The sequence below is a fragment of the Nyctibius grandis genome, chromosome 1 (assembly GCF_013368605.1).
Source record: "Nyctibius grandis isolate bNycGra1 chromosome 1, bNycGra1.pri, whole genome shotgun sequence".
NCBI lineage: Eukaryota > Metazoa > Chordata > Aves > Nyctibiiformes > Nyctibiidae > Nyctibius > Nyctibius grandis.
In genome coordinates, this window is record NC_090658.1 from 30,105,309 (window position 1) to 30,126,282 (window position 20,974).

Here is a 20,974-nt window from a genome sequence, read left to right on the forward strand (position 1 = left end):
TAAATACTTCACCTGAAAATTCAGTCTAGGAAGGCAAAGTGTGTGGTGAGAAAGAGAGAACAGACAATGGCACAGCTGGAAACTTACTTTAAAGTAACTGCATTAGCCAAAGAGAAATGACATGATAGGGAGCACTGGTCTGTAGCCACGTCATGCTTCTGCAATGGCTTTGCAGCTTTCAAAGTCCAATGAGTTTGACCCTGAGCACTTTTTAAGAATCTCCAAGGTACCTTCTAAGCAGTGTTGGCTGTGCAATAGGTGGCAGTCTCCTCTCTGAATCACGCATAAGCCTGTGACTCAAACTACTATCTTTTGGTTGAGATGTAAAATTTGTGCTCATTAACATTTTTTACAATTTTTTTTTTAAATAGTGATAATTCTGGGTTCCCAGCCAAATTCCAACTCACAGTCATATTATTTGTGATACCTACTAAAATTGTCTCCAGAATTTCAACTGTATGTGAATATTTGAGCTACCCAATGCAGTAATAATCCTACTCATCACTTCAGATATAAAAGTAATCTGTGCTGCTCTGGAAACAAAGTCACAATTCTTTATATTCTGATCAACCTTTGTAATGGTATTGTATGTAGATAAATTCCTGCAGTATTCCACCATTAACTGGCTATACTTCTCTGCTCCCTGAAGTAATCTTTCTACAGGAGTCTTTAAGTGAAGCTGGTAACACTGTGAACACTTTTACTGATTATTTTATTAGTGTACTAGGGCTGGAAAACTAAACGGACGGTTAACCAAATCCTGACTACTTGATACTTAAATTGAATGAAATACTTCATTGAAAATCAGTATTAATTTTGCCTAACTTTTTCTTTTTTTTTTCAATATTAACTCACTCTGAATAATCTCTGGTAGGGGTGACCAAGCTTCCTTACCCTATCCACTACCTACCAAATGTAAGGTCATTAAGATCAGGACCTTGCCTGATTTTTTCCACAGCTATGCACAGGGCAGAGAACTAGTAACAAATGCTGATGCATAAGGAAAAAAGTGAAATGGTCATGGAAAAGGGGAAACCAAAGTTACTTACACACTGCACAAAGAGCATAGACTCTAGCAAGCAATTGCACGGTAGCCCTAGAATCAGACACAAAGGAGAATGAACTGTGGCAGGGGGAGGATGGAAACAAAAGTGCACTGCATACCTAGCAGAAAGAAAGCATGTGGACCTATGCACAGGAAGTTGTATATGCAATTATTTCCCCTGGAGAGAGAACAGTGCACACACTGTAGGGAAGGTGTCCTAAAAATGGAAGGTCCTGTAAGACTTTTTAAGACAAGAAACTCATGCTTCATAAATTCAGAAATTCACCATATCTCTGAAGCTTAAAGATAATTTTGTTTATAAAACAGGAAGCAAGACTTTCTTTCTTCAGGAGTAATATTCTCAACAGACATTGTAAGAATCCTAAAGCATCCAGCTACTGCTGAAATTAGCTCCAGCACATTTTAAGAAAACAACCTGTTCACCGCAAATCACTTAAAAAATAAATACGTGATGGTTTATGGTAGGAGATAATGTTTTCTCAAGAGGACATGCAGAATCCAATTTCAACCAGGGCTGATGATGGAAAAGATCACATCTTATACCAGCATTTACCAGCTGCAGTATCCCCTAACCAGAGGCACGCATGGATTCCTAATTACTTTTTTCCTGACCTACACAAAGACCATTCTCTTCTTTTAGCCAAAGGTCACTTAGTAAAACCACCACAGTGTTCATGTATTTGGGAACTTAATATATACATCTTAAATAGATCTCGTAATATCAGAATTTAATTTAAGGCTCATAATAATGACACATGCTCACATATGTCCATGCATTTGTGTGTACACTCAAACACACAAACAAATTCTGGTAGTCAAAATTCACTAAGCAGAAAGTTTGTTTGGCACATGCTAAACATAAGCAACAATGTAAAAGCAGTTCTTAATTATGCAGAGGTATTAAACTACCGCTGACTGAAAATTTGCGTGGCATTTCAATTAGATTACGTTTAAGAACAAATAAAACTACATTTTAGTTATGGTCTTTTACATAATACATGGGGGCAAGGTAGAAGGAAAAAAAATCAGGTTTTAAACATTTCTAGAATGAATAGTTTGTCTCCACACTTTCTGAACTGAAAGTCCAAACTGAAAGTGATGTGTGGCATAAAGAGAGTTGGTAAACAGAAGGAAATTGAGAAAAGTGGCCTCAATGAGGGGCAAAGTGATGATGTGAAGACAAGGTCATGGGAGGAAAGTCTGGTGAAGTTTTGAAAATCCACTGATTTCCTCACTGAAAAAACAACGTGAAAACTAAGAAAAACAAAGAATAAAACTAAAAACTTGCATGCACATAAGAGGCAAAACACACCAATTGAAACACTTCACTTGTATTCCTGCCTCAAAAGGCTGAGTAGGCTGTTGTAAAAAAATCAGTACTTTCGTTTTAAAAATTGACAGCATCAGTGGTTCAGAAGCTTTCCCACTGCTTACCTCACTGCAATGTTATAAGACTCTGGATGAATGCAAGTTTGGTCCAAGGGATTGGGCAGTCGCGAGGCACATGGTGTTGGTTTGCTCTTCTTTTTACCCTGTGCACCTGCTTTAGTCAAAAGTGCATGACTTCCAAGTTCAGTTTTCTTATTGCTGTCAGAAATTGAAAATGGACACGTCATTCTTAATGAACAAGATCCTAGCCCAGTGCCCACACATGAAAAATGCAAACTTTTATATATAAATGTTCATTCTTTACAAAACAAAAGTACAAACCCCCTAAAGGTCATTGTCAGTGAACCTTAACAATACAATTATAGCATAAACAATAAAATATCAATGTATGCATAAATTAATTTAAAATAGAAATAAATATTGGGAAGAGATTCTGTGCTTCATTAAAATTTCTTCATGATGACAAGACTACAAAGAAAACACTACACAGCCTATTGTATTGTTTGCAATGTGGATAGCATCTTCTTTCTGTAAAATGGGGACAATTGCATTTACCTATTTGATAAAGATCTTGTGAGGATACTTTCATACTTAACTGTCAGTTAATAGTCTGCATCATTTTAAATTTGAGATATTTATAAACAAAATTTCCTATTCACACCATCTTTACGTAAGCAAATTGCATCTCAAGCATGTGTACAGAACAAGGAAAGTATGTGAATGCTTAAACATCACAACTCTGTAAACCACATTTATTGACTTCCTATACTTAAATTTCTGAAGAATTCTGCTCAAACATGGGCCAGGTCAAAATATGAAAAATTTCAAGTCAAAAGAACTCAGATCAAGATTTACTTAGAACAGAAAAAAGCTAAAGGCCAAATCTACCACTATTTCAGAATTTATAAACCATTTTTGCAAAAGTATCTTAATACAGCTTTCCTTAAAACTTAGTGCATACATCACTGACTCCTAGTCAGTTAGCTCCAGTTAGCATTTGGATTGGGCTTCCTCCCCTGGCCTTTAATTGGCTGGATAATGAAAAGGCTCCAAAGCCTCAGAGAGATCCATGGACAGACTGCCCACATTGGTAGGAAGACTTTACAGAAGACAGGAGAGAAAGATCTCTCTTTGTGTGCATGGCATATTCACAACTGGCACACTTCTTCCCTTAAAGTTTCCCTTAAGTAAAAAAGATGCTCAGGATACAGTAAAGGCAGCAAATGACTCCTACTGGCAAAAGCTCCTTTCTTGCCTCTTTTTTTGTTTGTTTCCGTTTCCTAAATCACAAGTGGTTCCTGCTTCTGTAGGACAAAAGAAAATGCACTGAAGGACACGGAATTAGCATGCACACTTTGGGCCCTACCTATGCATGGACCATCAGCAGAAATGCAGACATAACTTTTTCCTTCCATATCAATTTTTAAAATAACCACTATTTGTTAACTCCCAAGTACAATGCACAAAAACTAATTCACACAGCACTCTATAGCCATCAATATGATTAGAGAGGACAAAAATGAAACCTTCTCAAAGTCTGTTTCAAAAACATTTGGTTTTGCCACCTGGGCCCACAAGAAATGTGGAGGCAATGGTGTTAGAGCTTTATTTTGGCCTCAAACACCAAAGTTATAGCAGATTTTTCAGGTTGTACAGTGTTTTCAAGTTTTATGGAATCTGACTAACAACAGAAGCATGCTCCAGCAAGTAAAAAAATATAATGTTCTTAAACATTTCACTGGTGAACTTTTGGAAAAAAAACATGGCGTCAGCCTTTTCTTCATCTGTTATATTGCAGCATTCACTAGAACAGATCTGTAAAATGTAAGACCTATCGATCATCTACAGCCTTGAAAGCAATTTCTTTGGTCTTCTGGTGCTTACAGTGTGCACCATTTGGCCTGCAGCATGTATCTCCCTGCCAGATGGGCAACCAATCTGTATACCTTCCACCCGGGCAGTAAGCCAGCCCTAATGTGCCTACCTCCTGCCTGGAAGTTACGCGTGTGCTGTTTGGCCAGCAGCAACTGGGAGTACAGTGTTGCTTCTGAGCATTGGGTTGGCTAAAAAATAGCATGTGCTTCCCAGGAAAATATTTTTTGAGAAGAGTCAGCGGCAAAAGGGTGGGGATGGTGCTACCACTATGCCCTTTCTTAGTTCTTTATGTTGGAAGAAGCAATGGGAAAGACAGGAGAAGAGACATTGCCCTAGAAAGGGCAATTTCAGTTGCAGAGAGGAAGGATTTCAGGTGAAGAGAAGCACAATGAACGGTTGCAAGAGGGAAAGGCTTGCTACAGATAAAGGGAATGAAATGGCAGGGAAAAAGATGAGCCATCATTGACAAACTGGAGTTGGGAAAAGGCCTCTTGCACATTTGAGATACAAGGCAGTCACATCGCATTTGCTAGGCACAGGAGTATAACACAGACAGAGCTTGGTCCAGGCAGCTTATTCAACTTTCTCTCTCCAGGTAATGGAATTGAAACTCTCCAAAAATCCACTCTAGTTTACTACCATTATGTTTTGCAGAGTAATTTTACCACATTAAAAAGAATTTACAGATCTCTAAATCATGCCTCAAACACAAAACTAAGGTTTTAATCTCAGATCACGACATTGCTGCATGCCAAATTTCTTCTGCTGATTCAGTGGCAGAATTTGTAATTAAACTTTCACACTTCTAGAAACCCTGACTTAGAGTTCTAGGTTAATAAACCATGATTATTCAGCGGAAGGCTTATGTTCAACTACTGACTTGAAGTTTATTTGTAAGATACTGTCTTTCAGAGGGAAAAGGCCTAGGATTCCTCAAATCGCAAGCCTGAATATGAAACAGAAAGGGAAGAAGTCTTCTAATAATATTTTGGATAATTAAGTCAAGATAGCCAACATCTCTTTTACCTGCAGAAGGTCTTTATATATTCTTGATTGAATCTGATGAAGCCAGCGCACTGTTGGAAGGATTTGGGACCCAGACCTTTAACTTCCTTGAGCTGTTCTCGGTTTATAAATGGTCCGTTCTTCTCTCGCCATTCAATTATATTTTTAGCCCTGTTAGCATTCAGTCCTGCAATGTGTCTAAGAGAAAAGTTTACCGAATACACTTACTACCATTGAACAGTCATTAACGTAAGTCCTATCCATTACCAGGATACACATTACTGTAGAAAATCTGGTTTAAAAAACTTAAAAACAGCTAAAAAATTTGCAAATAGACTCCCAGATCAAAGGCATCTTCTGAAAAAGGATCCCTTCTCTTAGTTCTGTGTAAGGAATCCACTCAAGTCAGCAAAACTTGGTACAGCAATACGGTTCTGCACATACCTAAATAGTAAGCCAGGGATGTGTAATTTATGATCTGTTGGCTATTTCTGTAATGCCAATTTAATTTGTCATGTCTTATGGCCTGCCCCCAGCTGCCCTCTGCAGGAAACAACATGGGAGGAGGATTCAGGACAGATAAATTGTTCCTGTGAGAACAGCCCGCTCGCTCTCAGCTATTCTCTTCCAATGGTACCACAACACCTTGCCCCAACATGAAAGGCTGACGTCTGCTATCCAGAAGGAGAGTAGCTGGGAGCAGCTTGCCTTCCTCATACAATTTAACAGGTCCACACAGCTTGTTCCTTTTCTCTCAGCTGCTCTTGAGATAAAAGAGAAGCCGGTAACAGGCTGCACGAGTTGTTCTGAGGGCAGCTCAGATCTGGCAAAGAACTCACCTGTGAAGCGCAACTGCAGTTAGTCAAGTTCCTTCAGGAAGCAGTGGGTTTGCTGCACATTTTCTGTATGTACATGTGAGTACAACTTTCTGTGTATGGAGTACATTAATCACAGAAAGAGAGAAAAGAGCTGTGATGGGCAGTTACTCCTGGCACTAGAGAAGGAAATGTCACTCATCTGGCTCTATATCAGATGCCATTGCTTTAAGTCAATGGCAGCAGAGACTTGTTTGTGGAATGGCATGGGCTGATTCTAGAAAACCACCACCAACAAGCCTGGCAAAAATAGTCAAAAATCAGGGGGGGAAAAAAAGAAAAAAAATCTTTCCATTATCCTCATCCTCAAGCAAAAGTTAAAAAAATAATCCAAAGTTGGTGAAATATCAGAATTAAATTGGAGAGACACACCTTTAACCATAGACAAAGTATTAATCATTAGGAATGGAATTTTCTCAAAAAAATTCTTAGAAATATTACGAAATCCAGCTTATTTACACTGACAAAGGAACATGACAGCGAGTTCACAGAATTTTCCACTGATGATCTCAAGTCTTTCAAGTACGATACTCAGCAGTAATGCAAGTACTGTAGCATTGTCACCCCTTCCACGTGTAATATGTGTCAACAAGTGTATTTGATGCATCAGAAACCATGAGAAGAAAACCCTGCTCATGATATATTCTAGCTAGGGTGCCAATTTCAAACACTGTATATCTGAGGGAAACTTACAGAAACTTACATCTACACAGAACAGCAGAATTGAACTGATGAGGATTGAGTTAGATCCAGAACTTGTCGCAGTATGTGCATACGAGTATCATAAGCCAGGCTGATTAGACCGAAGTATTTAGCCAACATGGTTACCACCCGTAACCATGACTGGACAGTGTCACTCCACGCTCACAGTTTTGTGGAGACACAGCAGCACCTCAGCCTGATGCCCTCTGCTGAACTGCACAATATAGTCGTACCCTGCAGAAGGCTGACAGTGCTCACCCACTGCACTTGCTCAGGCAGGGTTTTAATCACGAATGAAAGGTGGTCAGCCTCATTTACCAATAGGTACTGCTTGCTCTCTTACTAATAGGTGATCTAAGTCTGAAAGAAAGTAAGACAGAAGATAAACCAGAAGTCAGGCTAAGAACCAGGTAAACACACAGAAAAAAGAATAAGGAAGACAAAGTGGAAACCCAAAAAGAACAGACAGAGAGCCTCTTCAAAGCATGGAAAGATGTTTTCAAGAATGAAAATAAGGGGTTAAAAAAATTAAAGAGAGCTAGCAAGAATACATTCTTCGTAACTTTGATACCTAATATAATTGTCACTACCTAGTTTATGGACATTCTTTTTCTTCCAATCCTACTACAGATGACAGCAACACCGCTCTTCTGAGAGGCTGCTCAGCTTCTCAATTCTACACCCTCAAAAGAAAGAACGAGCTTTTAATTTCTAACCAAGAGAAATAAAATCCAGAACATTTTCCAAGTAAATATGGCATAATTACTCAAAAAAAATCAGTAGAAAGGGATAAATTTTTCAGCAGTTTCCCCTTGAATCTTTCCTTTTCTCCTTTCCTTACCCAACTTTTACAACCTGTTCCATTTAACTGTACCTATAAAAATACCTTCTAAGAGACAGAAAGTACATTTAAAAAGCCCTTTCTCAGTGTAAAAATACAAATTAATTATATCAAGTTTTTCTAAAATTTCAATGTTGGTTCAAAATTTTTAAATATCTGTTTTTCTCCGAATAGTAGTTTTACCCTGGCGAATCACACATACTCTTAAACGCTGACTCTCAATGATCCAGTGAAATACTGTCTTAATGTGTCATTTCCATGTAATTGGAAGTTTAACACAGGAGCCATTTGCTCCAGCTGAGCTTGAGTCAGATGGCAGACTAAACAGAGACTCTGTGATCCCGAGCCATGTAATTACTGGAATAGGAAAATGTTTGACTCACCTTAATAGCATTTCTGAGCAGATGTTAATATCAACTCCTACAAAGCTGACACACTCTTCAACCACACTGTCCAGAGTTGCTTTGAGCAAAGTCTGTGATACATCATGCTGAGAAACAAAAATGGAGATATCGGGTTACTGAAATATCGAAGTGTACATAAATAAGAACTGCAAACAATAGTAACATTAATAAAATAGTTGATGGAATTTATAATATCTTATGTGAGGGTACCAGTTAAAAACATAAATTGTAGAACATTTTTAAAATGTACCTCTTTGAAGATACAGATTTTTAAAAATACCTCTTTGCAACATCTTTGTCATTATACAAACCCCTAGAATGTATTTTTTTTGTTTAATAACTATTTCCCTGCATCATGTAAAAACAAAACTATATTAAACACATAATGATTACTCAAAAGGAGTAATGCTTCTGTTCATCCACTGTCTTGACTTTAATCTGACATTTATTTACCTATAACATCAGTTTTTACAAAGTAAGACAACATTTTAAAAATATTTAGAGAAAGGATCACAAATGCTGTACTTTTGCACCTGCACACACATAAGTTTGCAAAATTGTCCTATTTATGAGCAACACACTACAGTACAGTTATTATTTACTAAAAGAACAAGCCAGGTATTGTATGAGGGTGGGCAATACATAAGGTATATATCAGCCCCGCAGCAACAAAATGTTTCAGATTTTGAACAGATATTTCTGGCAAGATTGGCAGGTCCTTGACTGAAGCACCACTAATGGAAATTCTTCCATTTTTTCCATTATTGTTCATAGTGTTTCCCCCTTCTTCCCCTCCTAAAAGAAAATCAGTCACACTTGTCAAAGATGAAAGTTCTGAAGCTCTATGATTTTTTTCCCCTACAATGTAGACATATTTCAATCTATAACTTTTAGTTCCCCACACAAGCCCATCAATGCTTAGAAGTCTGACCTGGAGGGAGAAGCCTCTCTAAATGCAGGAGCTAATTCAATCACTATGTTGGCTTAGCTTCAGGGCTCTTATATGTCACTCATGTAAATCTGGGTTGATCTGTTGTGGTTTCGTGATGCATTCATTTAGGACATCAAGCTGGATTTGAGCCATGACACCAAACACTTCACCCTATTTTGTTTTATCTTTCTAAGCCATTCAGATCTTTTAAAGATTTCACAGTTAAATTTAACAGGCCAATAGCATCAACCTCCATCTACTAATACCGGTAGTTCATTAAATAGTGGTTAATAACTGAAACAACCCTAAAACTTATGTCAATGTATTTCATAGCTACCTCATTCCTTAACATGATGATCATTCTTCAGAAGGAGTAACACACAGTTACGCGATTCAAAACTGAGGCATTTGTCGTTGTCTCTACAACGCCTTATAGCATAGGGTGTAGCAAAGAAGGTAAGCAAATCCATAGATGTGCCCTAATCTTTCTAAGCAGTTCTTTGGATGACACTTCATTCAGGAAGAGCGTTATTTCCAGTTCTGCTGAAAGTGAACTTAGATAGCAATTCAGCCAATCATAATCCCCCAAAACTGGGAAACGATATATCACAATCAAAAGTAAAAGTGTCCTGAAATAGCCACTAGTGGAAGACAGACCAGTGCTCGCAGATCTTCACTTTCAAATGCAAAGTTGGCATTTATCTGAAAATTTAAGTTTGTGGATGCAATAGTTTGTGCAAAATTAGGGTGACAGAACACATACAATGTGGAAAACCTGTAATATTCAACTGTTTATTTCTTTTGCCAGGAAGACAAGGAGTTCTCAGGTCTCTCAAAGATTATTTGTATCTTTTAACTTTATTGCTGCTTGACACTCGACAAAAAAAAAAACAAAACAAGACAAGCACAAGTTGTTCTTTATTACTCCAACCCATAATAGTTGTACCACTTGGAATGGACATTGCAGCATGCATGTGATGGCATAGATAAAGAAAAAGTGAATGGGCAGATGTGACAGGACAGGATAAGTATGAGACAGCATGGCTAAAACAATCCCTAAGCTACCAATACCTCCCAGAAGTAAGATACATTCAGCTAATGAATGGTGTTAAGTTGCAAACGCTAGGAAAACTTTCCAGATGGCAAATCTGCCTCCAAGATGCAGCTACTGACCATCACAGTTTCCCTTTTGCTATGATGAAGAAATTTCTACACCCCTCTTTACGCTGGTACAAAGCACAAAGAAGTGCTAGGAATTTAGTTTCCAAAAGTAGTTAATTAAAAACATTATTATCCCAATACCATTGTTAACACTTCCTACTGCTAACAGGTTACACTTCAGAAAGGTTTAAAGTGCAGTGCATTTTCCAGTCTTCCAAAAATTTCACTGATCTTCTCAAATATCAGAGGTTAGATGATACTATATACTTCTACGTACTATTTATATGCACTGGAGTGGTATCAGATTATTCAGGCACTACTGGAAGCACACATACTCCATGCTACTCACTTGCTACAACAGGTCTGTAAAGACAGGAATCCCTCTCAACTGTTGCATTAAGTGCATCGGAATAAAACCTGCAGAAATAAAGCCCAAGCCCAATATGCAAGGCTACTTTCAAAGTGTGCTTACGCAGAATTTTATGCTGCACAGCCTCCAACAACCTCTCCATACACCAACATGGAAGACCGCTGCATCAGCTGATCCCCTGCAAATTCCTTCTAAATAAAAAATTTTCACATTAACACTAACTCTGAATGCACCCCTATGCATGAGGGTGTCTCCGCTAAAACTGTTAAGTATTGCCTTTTTAATCAGAATAACTCTTATTTATTAACTGTCTTTATCGGTGGAACAAATACCACAACTGTCCCCTTACAAAACCAGGAGAAACTAGCTCCCTCAGCCAGCTAAACCATTCAGACCAGGACCTTCCTTCCTCAGAGTCAAGCACAAAAGGTGTCCCAACAGCTACGTCTAACAAGCAGGAGCATGTCCTTTGGTGTGACTTTCAAACATCATCTTGAATTTACCCGCAATACTTCAGCTATCTTTTCTTTTTAAATGGTATGAGGCAGAGAGCAAGGACTGTTGTTTCACTCAGTTTCAAGAGCTACAAACACTCACTGGAAATAATTAACATCACTGAAAAATCTGATCCTTGAGAGGGTGCTACTACAACTGCAATTGAAAGCCATTTCCAGTTTCAAAAACCTGTTGATGCACACAAAAGGAAGGCAGTATTTTGAACAGCCTCTCAGCTCAGTTATTTCTAGCAGCACACCAGTACAGACACTGTAGAAATACATTTGTCATTAGGATGACAAATTTATCAAGTCAAAGACCCACTGTTCACATGAAGCCTGGAGGCTGTACTTAGTCAGTCTGCATGAGCACAGATGGTGGACCAATACACTCATTGACTTTGCCTGACCAAACACTAGATTACTGGTGCTAGACTGGAACAACCCTAACCGGCATCTTTTACATGGAAGTAAATTACAACTCTAAGCTCTTTATCTTTGGCAACCTAAAAAACCCCGCACATACTAAACCAATACACATAACTATAATGCATTTGGTAATCTTTTCCTGGTCCCCTATAAAAAGCATAAGTTCAGAAAATACAGTATGTTTGCATGTCTCTCTGAAAGACAGATTCAAACAGCTTAAAATTCTACTGCAACACACAGCAATTCTTAAATATTTATTATTCTACATTTACAAACATTAGTAGACATCGACACAACCAGCCCGTGCATCGTTATTACTTTACAATGCCCAAGAGCCGAGCAAGGCACCTTACAACGCAGTTGAACAAGAATTATTCGTATCCTGCAGAGCCAACAAACGTAGTGCAGACATGACCTAATGATGCTGGTCACAAAGCAGTGGGGAGGGGAACAGTTCTTAAGTCTGGGCAGCAACCTGCAGGTTCTTGACCCAGGCTTGGCATTACAGTATTATAACAAGATCAACATTCATCCTAAATAAGACTGAGCTGCACGTCAGACAATCTATTTTGGTTTTTGATCAAGTTATACCTCACTTGTCCTTTGAATCTAAAAGCCAACTTGCAATGAAGTAAAGGCAATTTAATTTTTTCTGTCTTTAAGTAAGTCCTGAAACACTTCTAACACCTCATAAAACATTATTTTGTTGGTACCTACCATTAACTTCTGTATCCATGAATTTTAATATTGGCATGTGAGACTAGCCAACATGCCACTTGAAAAAACACTTTTTTTCTTTAAAAAGTGGTATAACTGTGCAAACTGAACGACATTTACTGAATGAGAAATTAGGTGGGACAACACATCCTAAGCAAAGTTCAAAACTATATTATTTTACAGAGATTCAATCCATGGAAACGTGTTTTAAAATTTAAAAAAGGGAAAAACATTCTCTACTAGTGCTGTGGCCTACATACAACCAGCTGCATTTCAAATGCTGGTGAAACACAAAAGCAAAATGCATTCAGGATGAGCCCTTAAGTACAGCAGGACTCACATAACACAAACAGTCTAATAAGTATCTTTTCATGCGCAGAATTAGAAAAAAATTAAAAATGCACCTTACATGTCAGGTGGAAACGTTGGAAAGTTCAGGCAGGGGTTTTTAATCTCTAGCAACCTCTGGAAAATCCCTTTCAGTTAACATTCTAAGAAAACAAGCTTATCCCTCTGAAGTTTGATAAAAGGACCTAACTTCAAGAATTTCTTTTGAAGATTGTTTGTGGTTTTTCCAAATGTTATATTGTTATAGGATATATTGTTATCCTATGTACTTAACTCTGACTCCTTTCTTATTTTCAAAAATCCAAATTCTGTTTATTTTAACAGCACATTAACTATTACTGAAATATCCCAAGAGAGAGAAATGGATTTATATTTTCAAAGAAAATGATAAAACAAAACCAAAGCCTGTCAGCTCTGACTTTAAAAAATGAAAACAAAAATGCACACTTTATCATGTAAATGCTTCAAGTCACTTGCACGTTGCTGGAATTCATCTTATATTTACTTATGCTTGTGTGCTAACAGAAGCAGTAATACTGCTAAGCTTGTTACACAAATTCAATCCCATTGCTAATATGTCTGATTTCTAAAGCTAACTACTGTGACATGAGCAAGCTAGCAGCAAATATCCAAAAACATCTTTCTCTTTCCAGAGCAGGTACCAGTTTTCTCCAATGCATATTGTTATGCAACTCAGGGGCAGCAATCTGAATTGCAATTATAATCAACCACGTAATTCCTGGAGATTTCAGTGGGACATTTTCTTTTGCTAATGAGTAGCAAAGGTGATTGCCCAAATTGCTATAGATGGAAAGCCTTACGTTTCAATTTCAGTCCAAATCTGTATTTTGGGGCTGTTAAAGCTCTACAAATATAGGGGATAGCCTGCAATACCACAGAAAGATAAAGCAAGGACCAGGAGGAGTGGAGTTTCATAGATAACATGGCTGAAAGGCAACAAACTCAGCTGGGGATTTTCCTGAAAAGTGCTGAAGGCTAAGAGGAAGGGAAAGAAAAAAAGATTACACTGATAGAGGAAGAAAGAATAGTACATTTCTAGAGGGACAAGACAGAAGTCATGAAGCCCAGGTGAGTCTGGTCATCTGTGGGAATTCTGTTTAGTCTGAAGCCAGTGACCATCTACCGCCCTGCAGCAGATGGGTGAGGAACAGCAGCTCCTGGGTATACAGTTCCCACCAGCCACACTCAGAGCAAAGGGAGCCCCCAGGAGATGTGAGGAGCTTGGGAAAAGTCTATACAAAGACACACATTTCGTCTAGCTCCACTGAAGAGACATTGGGCTTCCTCTCACTCATTTCTAATGACGAATGTGGTACTTGCAATATTATTAAAAACCACAACAAAAATGCAAATTCATTTAGGATATTTTCTAGAAAGGAAAGCTTTATACAGTTGATATGTACTTTATCATATCCTAGATGTCTCATATAAGCAACTTCTCGTGCTCACTGACTTTCTCAAAATTAGTATACAAACACATTTAGCAACTGCTACACCAGGTGACTCATATCTGCAATGCACTTAGAATGTATTTAATACAATGACGTATCCATTCCCTCATTAGGAAAAAATGTCTATGCCAAACAACGACATTCAGTAGGTTTTTAATCCCACACCAACAGAATTAGTCATAATATAATTAAGAAAAATAATTATTTTATTTAATGTGACACTACCTCCTTAAACACCTGCTGGAAAAAGCTTTTAAGTAATTTGACTTTCTTCAACACCCCCCCCCCCCCCGCCTTTTTTTTTTTAAAGTGAATCAGTTAAAATTGAATATGCTTAAAGAACACTCTCAAATCCTCCTGTTCAGTTCTCTCCCTCTCTTCTGTTTGGCTCCTCCTTTGCTTTCATCAGGCACTCCTCCCCACTTGATCCCCAACCTCTTCCACTGCATAGCTAAAGGCAAAACTAAGCTAAGAATAAAACAGAATGCAAGACTGTCCTGCAGAAGACAAAGCCAAACTCAAATAAAGCAAGCTTATGTTCTCTGCTTACTAAAAAGCATGCACTTCAGTTTGATTGACATATGGCAACTCAAAAAAGTCACCCAGGGTAGTGTTTATTGAATGACCCATGGAAGATTGAAAGCTGACAGAAAACCAGGAAATGTGAAAAAAACAGACGTTTGCTCAGAACCAACGATTATGGATTTGACAGGCAGAGTACATAAGCATCCATTGTGTCATTCACATCTTTGATAACTGAAACCAGTTTCAGCACCACTCATTACATATAACAGCAAGTTATATTTAAAGCAAAAGCATAAATAATTAATTGGTAAAAAAATCTCCATGATATAGTAAGTTTGGGCCTTTCTAAAAATCTGCTCTACATTAAGCTTAACAAAATTAGCATTAAAATGTATATTTAGTAATTTTCCTTTTACATATACAGCACAAGCAAAGTGTTTGCACATTGGAGGTCGAAAAGTTGAGAGGACTGAACAATAAATTAGCTGCACTAACTTGTCAGCACTAAAAAATTAAGTTCTCAATGACAATTTTTACAAGTGAACAAGAACACCAACATTTCTCTCATTCTCAAAACTGAGCAACATTTCAGATCCACCATCACTATTGACAGTATATTATTGTTTCTACTAAAATGATTAGCATAATATAAAGAGAAATCAAAATGAACTAGTAGAATGGCATGAACAAGAATAGTGCATGTACTACTCTGTACATGGAAGTAGCAATTGAGTACTCTTGCAACATACATATTTTTTTAAACAAACAAGATCTCAGCAGGTAGGAGGGAAAAGCACAAATCAAAGAGCACTTATTTTCCCAGTATCCCTGACAGATGCTGTGATTTGTGGCCTCATAACATAACCCTTACTTTTATTCAAGGTCTGGAAATGCCTTCAAAAGGCTTTTTTAAAACATTACAAAAATATAGTGTTTAAAGTATTTGTAAACTTATAAAATAATATAAAATTTTGTAGTGCAACAAATTAATAAAACTTGCTTGGAACATAAAGTTTTCCTTAGGTAGTCACTAGTGGAAAATTTGTAAATAATCATTGCATTACTATTACCGACTTACAAAGTTTAAAAGTTACTTACAAAGTTAGAGCTTTTAAGTATTGCATATATGAATATATTCATTGCAAATGTGTAATCTGATCACAGATTACAGCATCGTTCATTTTAAAGACTGACCTCTATTTCCCTTGCAAAATCTTTTTGATCTAAAAACAAATTTTAGGCAAGCTTGGGAATCTAATAGTTTAGAAACTCCAAAAAACTATAATTTTAAAATCAGATATCTTTATGAATTCTAATTATAAAAGCATTTAGTCCAAAAAGCAACTGTACTACTTCAGGTTTGGTTTTGCTAAAGTTTGTAAGGTAGGGGGAATAGAGTTCTCTATTTACAAACATTTACAACTGCAAGCTGGTATATAATCAAGCAAGTAGGGAATTAAAACCACCTCTGATTTTGCAGCACTTATGTCTGCCTCCCACCATTTGCAGAAGTATACCCTTACTTTACAATGTGAAGAGCAATACAGAATTAAGGTCTGCTCCATTGAAATCACTGGCTGATGTCCCAGTATGTTAATTAAGGACAGAAGTTCAATAGAAGTTTTATCTGCGCTTTGCAGGGCTGGGAGTTAAGAGATGAGGTACCAGATGGATCAATCAAATTATTAGATAGGCTTATTCAATGTGTGTCTGCTTTGGCAAATTATTACTATAAGTAATCCAGAAGAATACTACAAGAATCCAGAATTTTTAAATGTGAAAAAAAAAAATCTTTATTATTGGATGCTCCTTTCTGTATGGAATTTGTATTTTAATAACATCAAAAGACAGTTGTTTTTCTAAATAACCTAGATTAAGGCATCAAGCTTCGGACTTTTCCTCACACAAGGCAGAATTTGCTCTGATCAGAAATTAGACAACTGAGGCACCTTACATCAGCTACAGCCAAGCTTCACCTTCTGGAACACACAAAGCCTGGCAAGAAATTTCAAGTGCAAGTCTTGTAGTAAGGTCTACAGCACGTGGCTGGCTAGGCTGATGCAAGAAGCAGAGTTAATCCAAACCATGAAGAGATGAGGAAGACAGCTATGCCTGGCAAGTCATCATCACTAACTCTGGCCCAAGCAACTTCTACCTCTGATGCAAAAGGATACATGGACAGCTAATGCCGTTCCCAGCCTGCAAACTCATCTCAGAGCGAGATATAACTGAGGGTGCAGGTCTCGGCCCCACAAAGATTTGGTGTGTACCACCTGAGGTTCAAAGGTAATTCTTGTATACTCAACTGGAGCAAAGACCTATCAAAGTTTACCGATAAGCCACTTCAATAATGAGCATACGCTCAAAGGTTTGCAAGATTCCGTCATCGTAATTAAAAAGAGAATCTAGTAGGAGATTGGAACTGTTCAGTAACTATGGCAGATAGTTCAGTAGACTTAGAACAACACAAATAATTAGCTTTTCATAGGATTGTAAAAACTAAGAAAAGTTCAAGGAAGACAAAATATAAAGCTCCATTAGAAGAAGAGTTTCAGAAAAAACACACTATTTTTTAGCCATTAAAAACAGAAGCAGTCGAGAATGTGAAGAAGAAAATGCAGCCTAAAAAGTAATAGCATTGGTGATTCTGTGCTGCCTGGAATGCTCTTCCATCACAAAACCAGAACAATTTCCTCTTCAAATTGTTAGCTTAGCTTATTTAAAAGAAAACAGTGAAAATCCTAGTCAGCCTACATCCTAGGAATTAATTTTGTTTAAAAAAGAAAAAGCATTTGACATGCAGGTTAGAAGTTATACAAGGGTGTTTAAATTGCAATATTCAGACTGCTCTGTCTTCAGGTATATTTCAGTGCCAGGCAGAAGACTCTTGCTTTCTGACTTACAGGCAAGGATATAATGCTTTCAGCAGATCAGGGCTAGCTGCTGAAAAGGGTTAATATCATGTCACAACAGAAAGAGATCAGAGTTCAGAGATGATGTGGAAGCTCATAAAAACTCATCTTGCTAGCTTTCTACCATAGCAAAGCTCTCAAGTTCATATGCTACAGTTGGAACACACGGTGTTCTGATACAGGTTTAAGATCCACATTCAACAATATAATTTTCTGTTTTAAAAAAGATGTAAATATTGAGGTTTTAGCTGAATCAGGAATTTAGTGTTTCAATATTCCTTTCTAAACATTGACATACATGAATAATTCTAGATGTACATAAGAAATTCACTTGAGGTGACCTGCTTAACAGGCTTCTGTCTTCATTTGAGTTCTATTTTCATTTCTGTTAGCCTTTTGAATACAGAAAGACAGAGAAATTTCTGAGTGTTTTACCATATAAATACAATTAGGAGTAGACATCATTAGAATATGCTACTAGTCTAAAATAACATGTATATGACTTTGCCCATCACAAAAGACACAGGATACAGTTATAGGAAGTTCTATGATTTGTGCCTCACCATCATTAGCAATGAAAAATGCTGAATTGACTCTAATTCAATCTTCTTTAGGACATGAGACCATTTCAGTCGGGGGCTTGTAAACAGAGTTGAAGGTTTTGAGAATGGAAAGTAAAATCCAAAGTCATTAAACTAATTTATGTTTTTAAAGTTACAAGTAATTGAACATAACCTTTCAAACAGGTTTAGATTTGGGTTTTGGGGTATCAGGCAACCTGAAAAGACACACCAAATAGCAGCTGTATACAAGAATACACATGGTATTTTTCCAGTTACTCATCCTGCAACTAAGAGCAAACCAGTCACTGAACCTTAATCTCTAGCTACCATTTTTTGATTCCCTAGATCCTGCTCTTAAGAGTCTAGGAAATCTGCACATCAGAGTAGTGCATTGTCAAAAACTCTGAAGTCCTCTCATAAATCATGAGAAGTACTCTTAACTTCTCCCAAACTTTCAGTGGCAGAAAATACATAGTTAGTAGTACAGAGATACAAAGTGGTGACTTTTGGTTTTGGTGTACTTATTCAGACTACTTTGACCTGTAGGTGACAGAACTTATGGGAGATATTTTCTTACAGTAACAGTTCTGGTTTTGCTAGGACATTGTGAAAATAGAACAGCAATAACCTTCCCTGTCACAGCCACACATGCACAGACATTGCAGAACCTTTAAACTACACACTACTGAGATACAGGTTCCCGAAAACAGTCCCAGTTTTACAGATGACAAATCAAAACCACAAGAATTTCTCTTAAACCAAAGTGAATGAATGAAAAAGAACGGACTGTGGTCCCTTCATTTCCTGTCTGCAACCCGAGCATCATTACCCAGAAGCAAACAGCACACATTTTACCTCTCTAATATTTTATCATGTTCATGCACTGATCGCTATGTTCTCTGATTGCACAGTCCAGGGTCAGCTTACAAATGTTTTCGTATCTTTATTTTGAGATGTCCCATGCATCAATGGGAAACAATTAAAACATAGCTCTAAATATCTTTCACTTTTGAAGCTAATAACCACTTCTCACTAAGCAATTGTCTTAGTTATCACAGCTGGAGTAAAAAAAGTGCTGTAACTGAATCCATTATATCCTGCTCCACAGGAAGCGCCTACATGCCCAGTTCAGTGATAAAAATTAAGCTGCCCTCTTTCATAAGTTATTTTCAGGTAGGAATAAAGATTTAGATGCAACTAGGCTATCCCTTCAGACTAATGGATTCAAGGTCTGGACAAGAAGTTGGAAAACAAAACTATTTAATACCACAGATGTAGCCAAATCCTAGCAGTGGGGAAAAAATGTCTCCAAAAGCTGATCCCAAGTTCTCCTGCTGCTACTTAACTGCTAGCAACATCAACTAGACCACCTTCCATGCACAACCAAATAGGATGAATGGCTCCAAAATTGTTTCAGTTAAGTATATTTCTAAGATACTGACTTTGTAAAACAGGTATGTGGTAAAATGAAAGTGGCCTGTACTTCAGTTTGGTGTGGATTTTTTTTTCTGTTTTTTTGTTTTGTTTTGTTTTGTTTTTCTTTTAAATTAGATGTGATTTATGAGGAGCAGATTTTTCTTATTGCATGTATGCTTCAAAAAGAGAACTGGAAACCAACATCCAAATGGTTCAAGTTATATGCATACCAATGACCTCTAGGTATGAGGTGTGGAAACCTGGTCCAAAGTATACTGAAATACAGATAGTTAGAAAAATGAGAAGAGAGCATTGTACATAGACTCTACATTATGTCAGATCACATGAAAGAAATAATTAGTTCCTCTTGAAAATGTTTCTCAAAGGAAGACAAAACACTTCTGTCCACATCAGCCATTTGAAATTTATACTTGGAACAAACAAGAAGCTACAGCCGATAATGTTCCCCATGATGGCTTATGCACAGATACCTTCTTTACGTACTTTCAGTCTTCTCCATCATTCAATTCTAGTGCCTCAGAAAAGAAATGGATACCTCATGATTCAGATTTTTCAGGAGAGTTTAATTTCTTCCTTTTTCTCTTCCCATCTGTACACACTGCACCTCACTGCGCCACTGAAAGAGCTCTCCCGGAGAGCTGCACCAGTAGAACATTTCCAATATCTACTGACCCAGAAGCAGCAGAAATTCTGCAAAGAGATTGCTATGCAAAAATTACATTATTACAAAACTGCCTGAAATTTTAGCAACAAAATTCCTTTGTCACATAGAATAGTGTTCTAATAGAGTCCAGTTCCAGCTGGCTGTCTCTTAGGATATTGCAAATGCAAATCCACATTGACATTTTCAGAAGACTACTGCACTTGCCCAGAATTCACTCTCATTTCCAAGTGATTCAAAGGTTTCATAAAGCATTCATATCTTTAAATCATTTATATATTAATCTGTTTTCTATTTGTCTTAGTTATGTACCTCGCATTTTATGACTGGAAGAAAAAAAGGCAAAAAACCCACCCACAGAAAAAAAAGTAATTCTGAAAGTTCTCTCTAAAATTCAGGATGCAGACACTCAAAGAGACAGAAGTCTCAGCACGCTTCTTCCCAAAGCCCTGAAAACTAAACCCCACAACACATTAAGATATGCCATTTACTTGGGACACTGGCTTTTCAGAAAAGATTATGGGAGAAGCATAGTGGCTTACTAAACAGAGCTGGGAAATTATATGGTACCTAGTAATAGCAACATAGGATCTGATCTCAGGATGTGATAAAACAGAAAGACAGTCTAATGATGTGTACACAGAAGAAAGGAATGCTATGAAAATAAAGAGCATGGACATACTATTTTGCACACACTTCAGGCCAAAATCTGTACCATTACTGTTCTTGCCCACATTTGCAAGTGTTTTCAGCAAAATACCTGGATTCTTTAACAGCACTACTCAGAGTAAAGTACT

At 37.4% G+C, this 20,974-nt stretch overlaps 1 protein-coding gene across 3 annotated transcripts in view; it reads right to left on the reverse strand.

Annotated features, from left to right (window-relative positions):
• SRBD1 (S1 RNA binding domain 1) overlaps nt 1-20,974 on the reverse strand; it is a 137,285-nt gene that overhangs the window by 12,815 nt on the left and 103,496 nt on the right. For 2 of the 3 annotated variants that reach the window (XM_068406691.1, XM_068406682.1), the window contains exons 19-21: nt 8,137-8,243; nt 5,357-5,533; nt 2,501-2,653 (exon numbers count right to left, since the gene is read on the reverse strand). In XM_068406691.1, coding sequence (XP_068262792.1) covers nt 2,501-2,653; nt 5,357-5,533; nt 8,137-8,243 — 437 coding nt within the window. The remainder of the gene's footprint in view (nt 1-2,500; nt 2,654-5,356; nt 5,534-8,136; nt 8,244-20,974) is intronic. The other variant, XM_068406699.1, reaches the window with a different exon arrangement.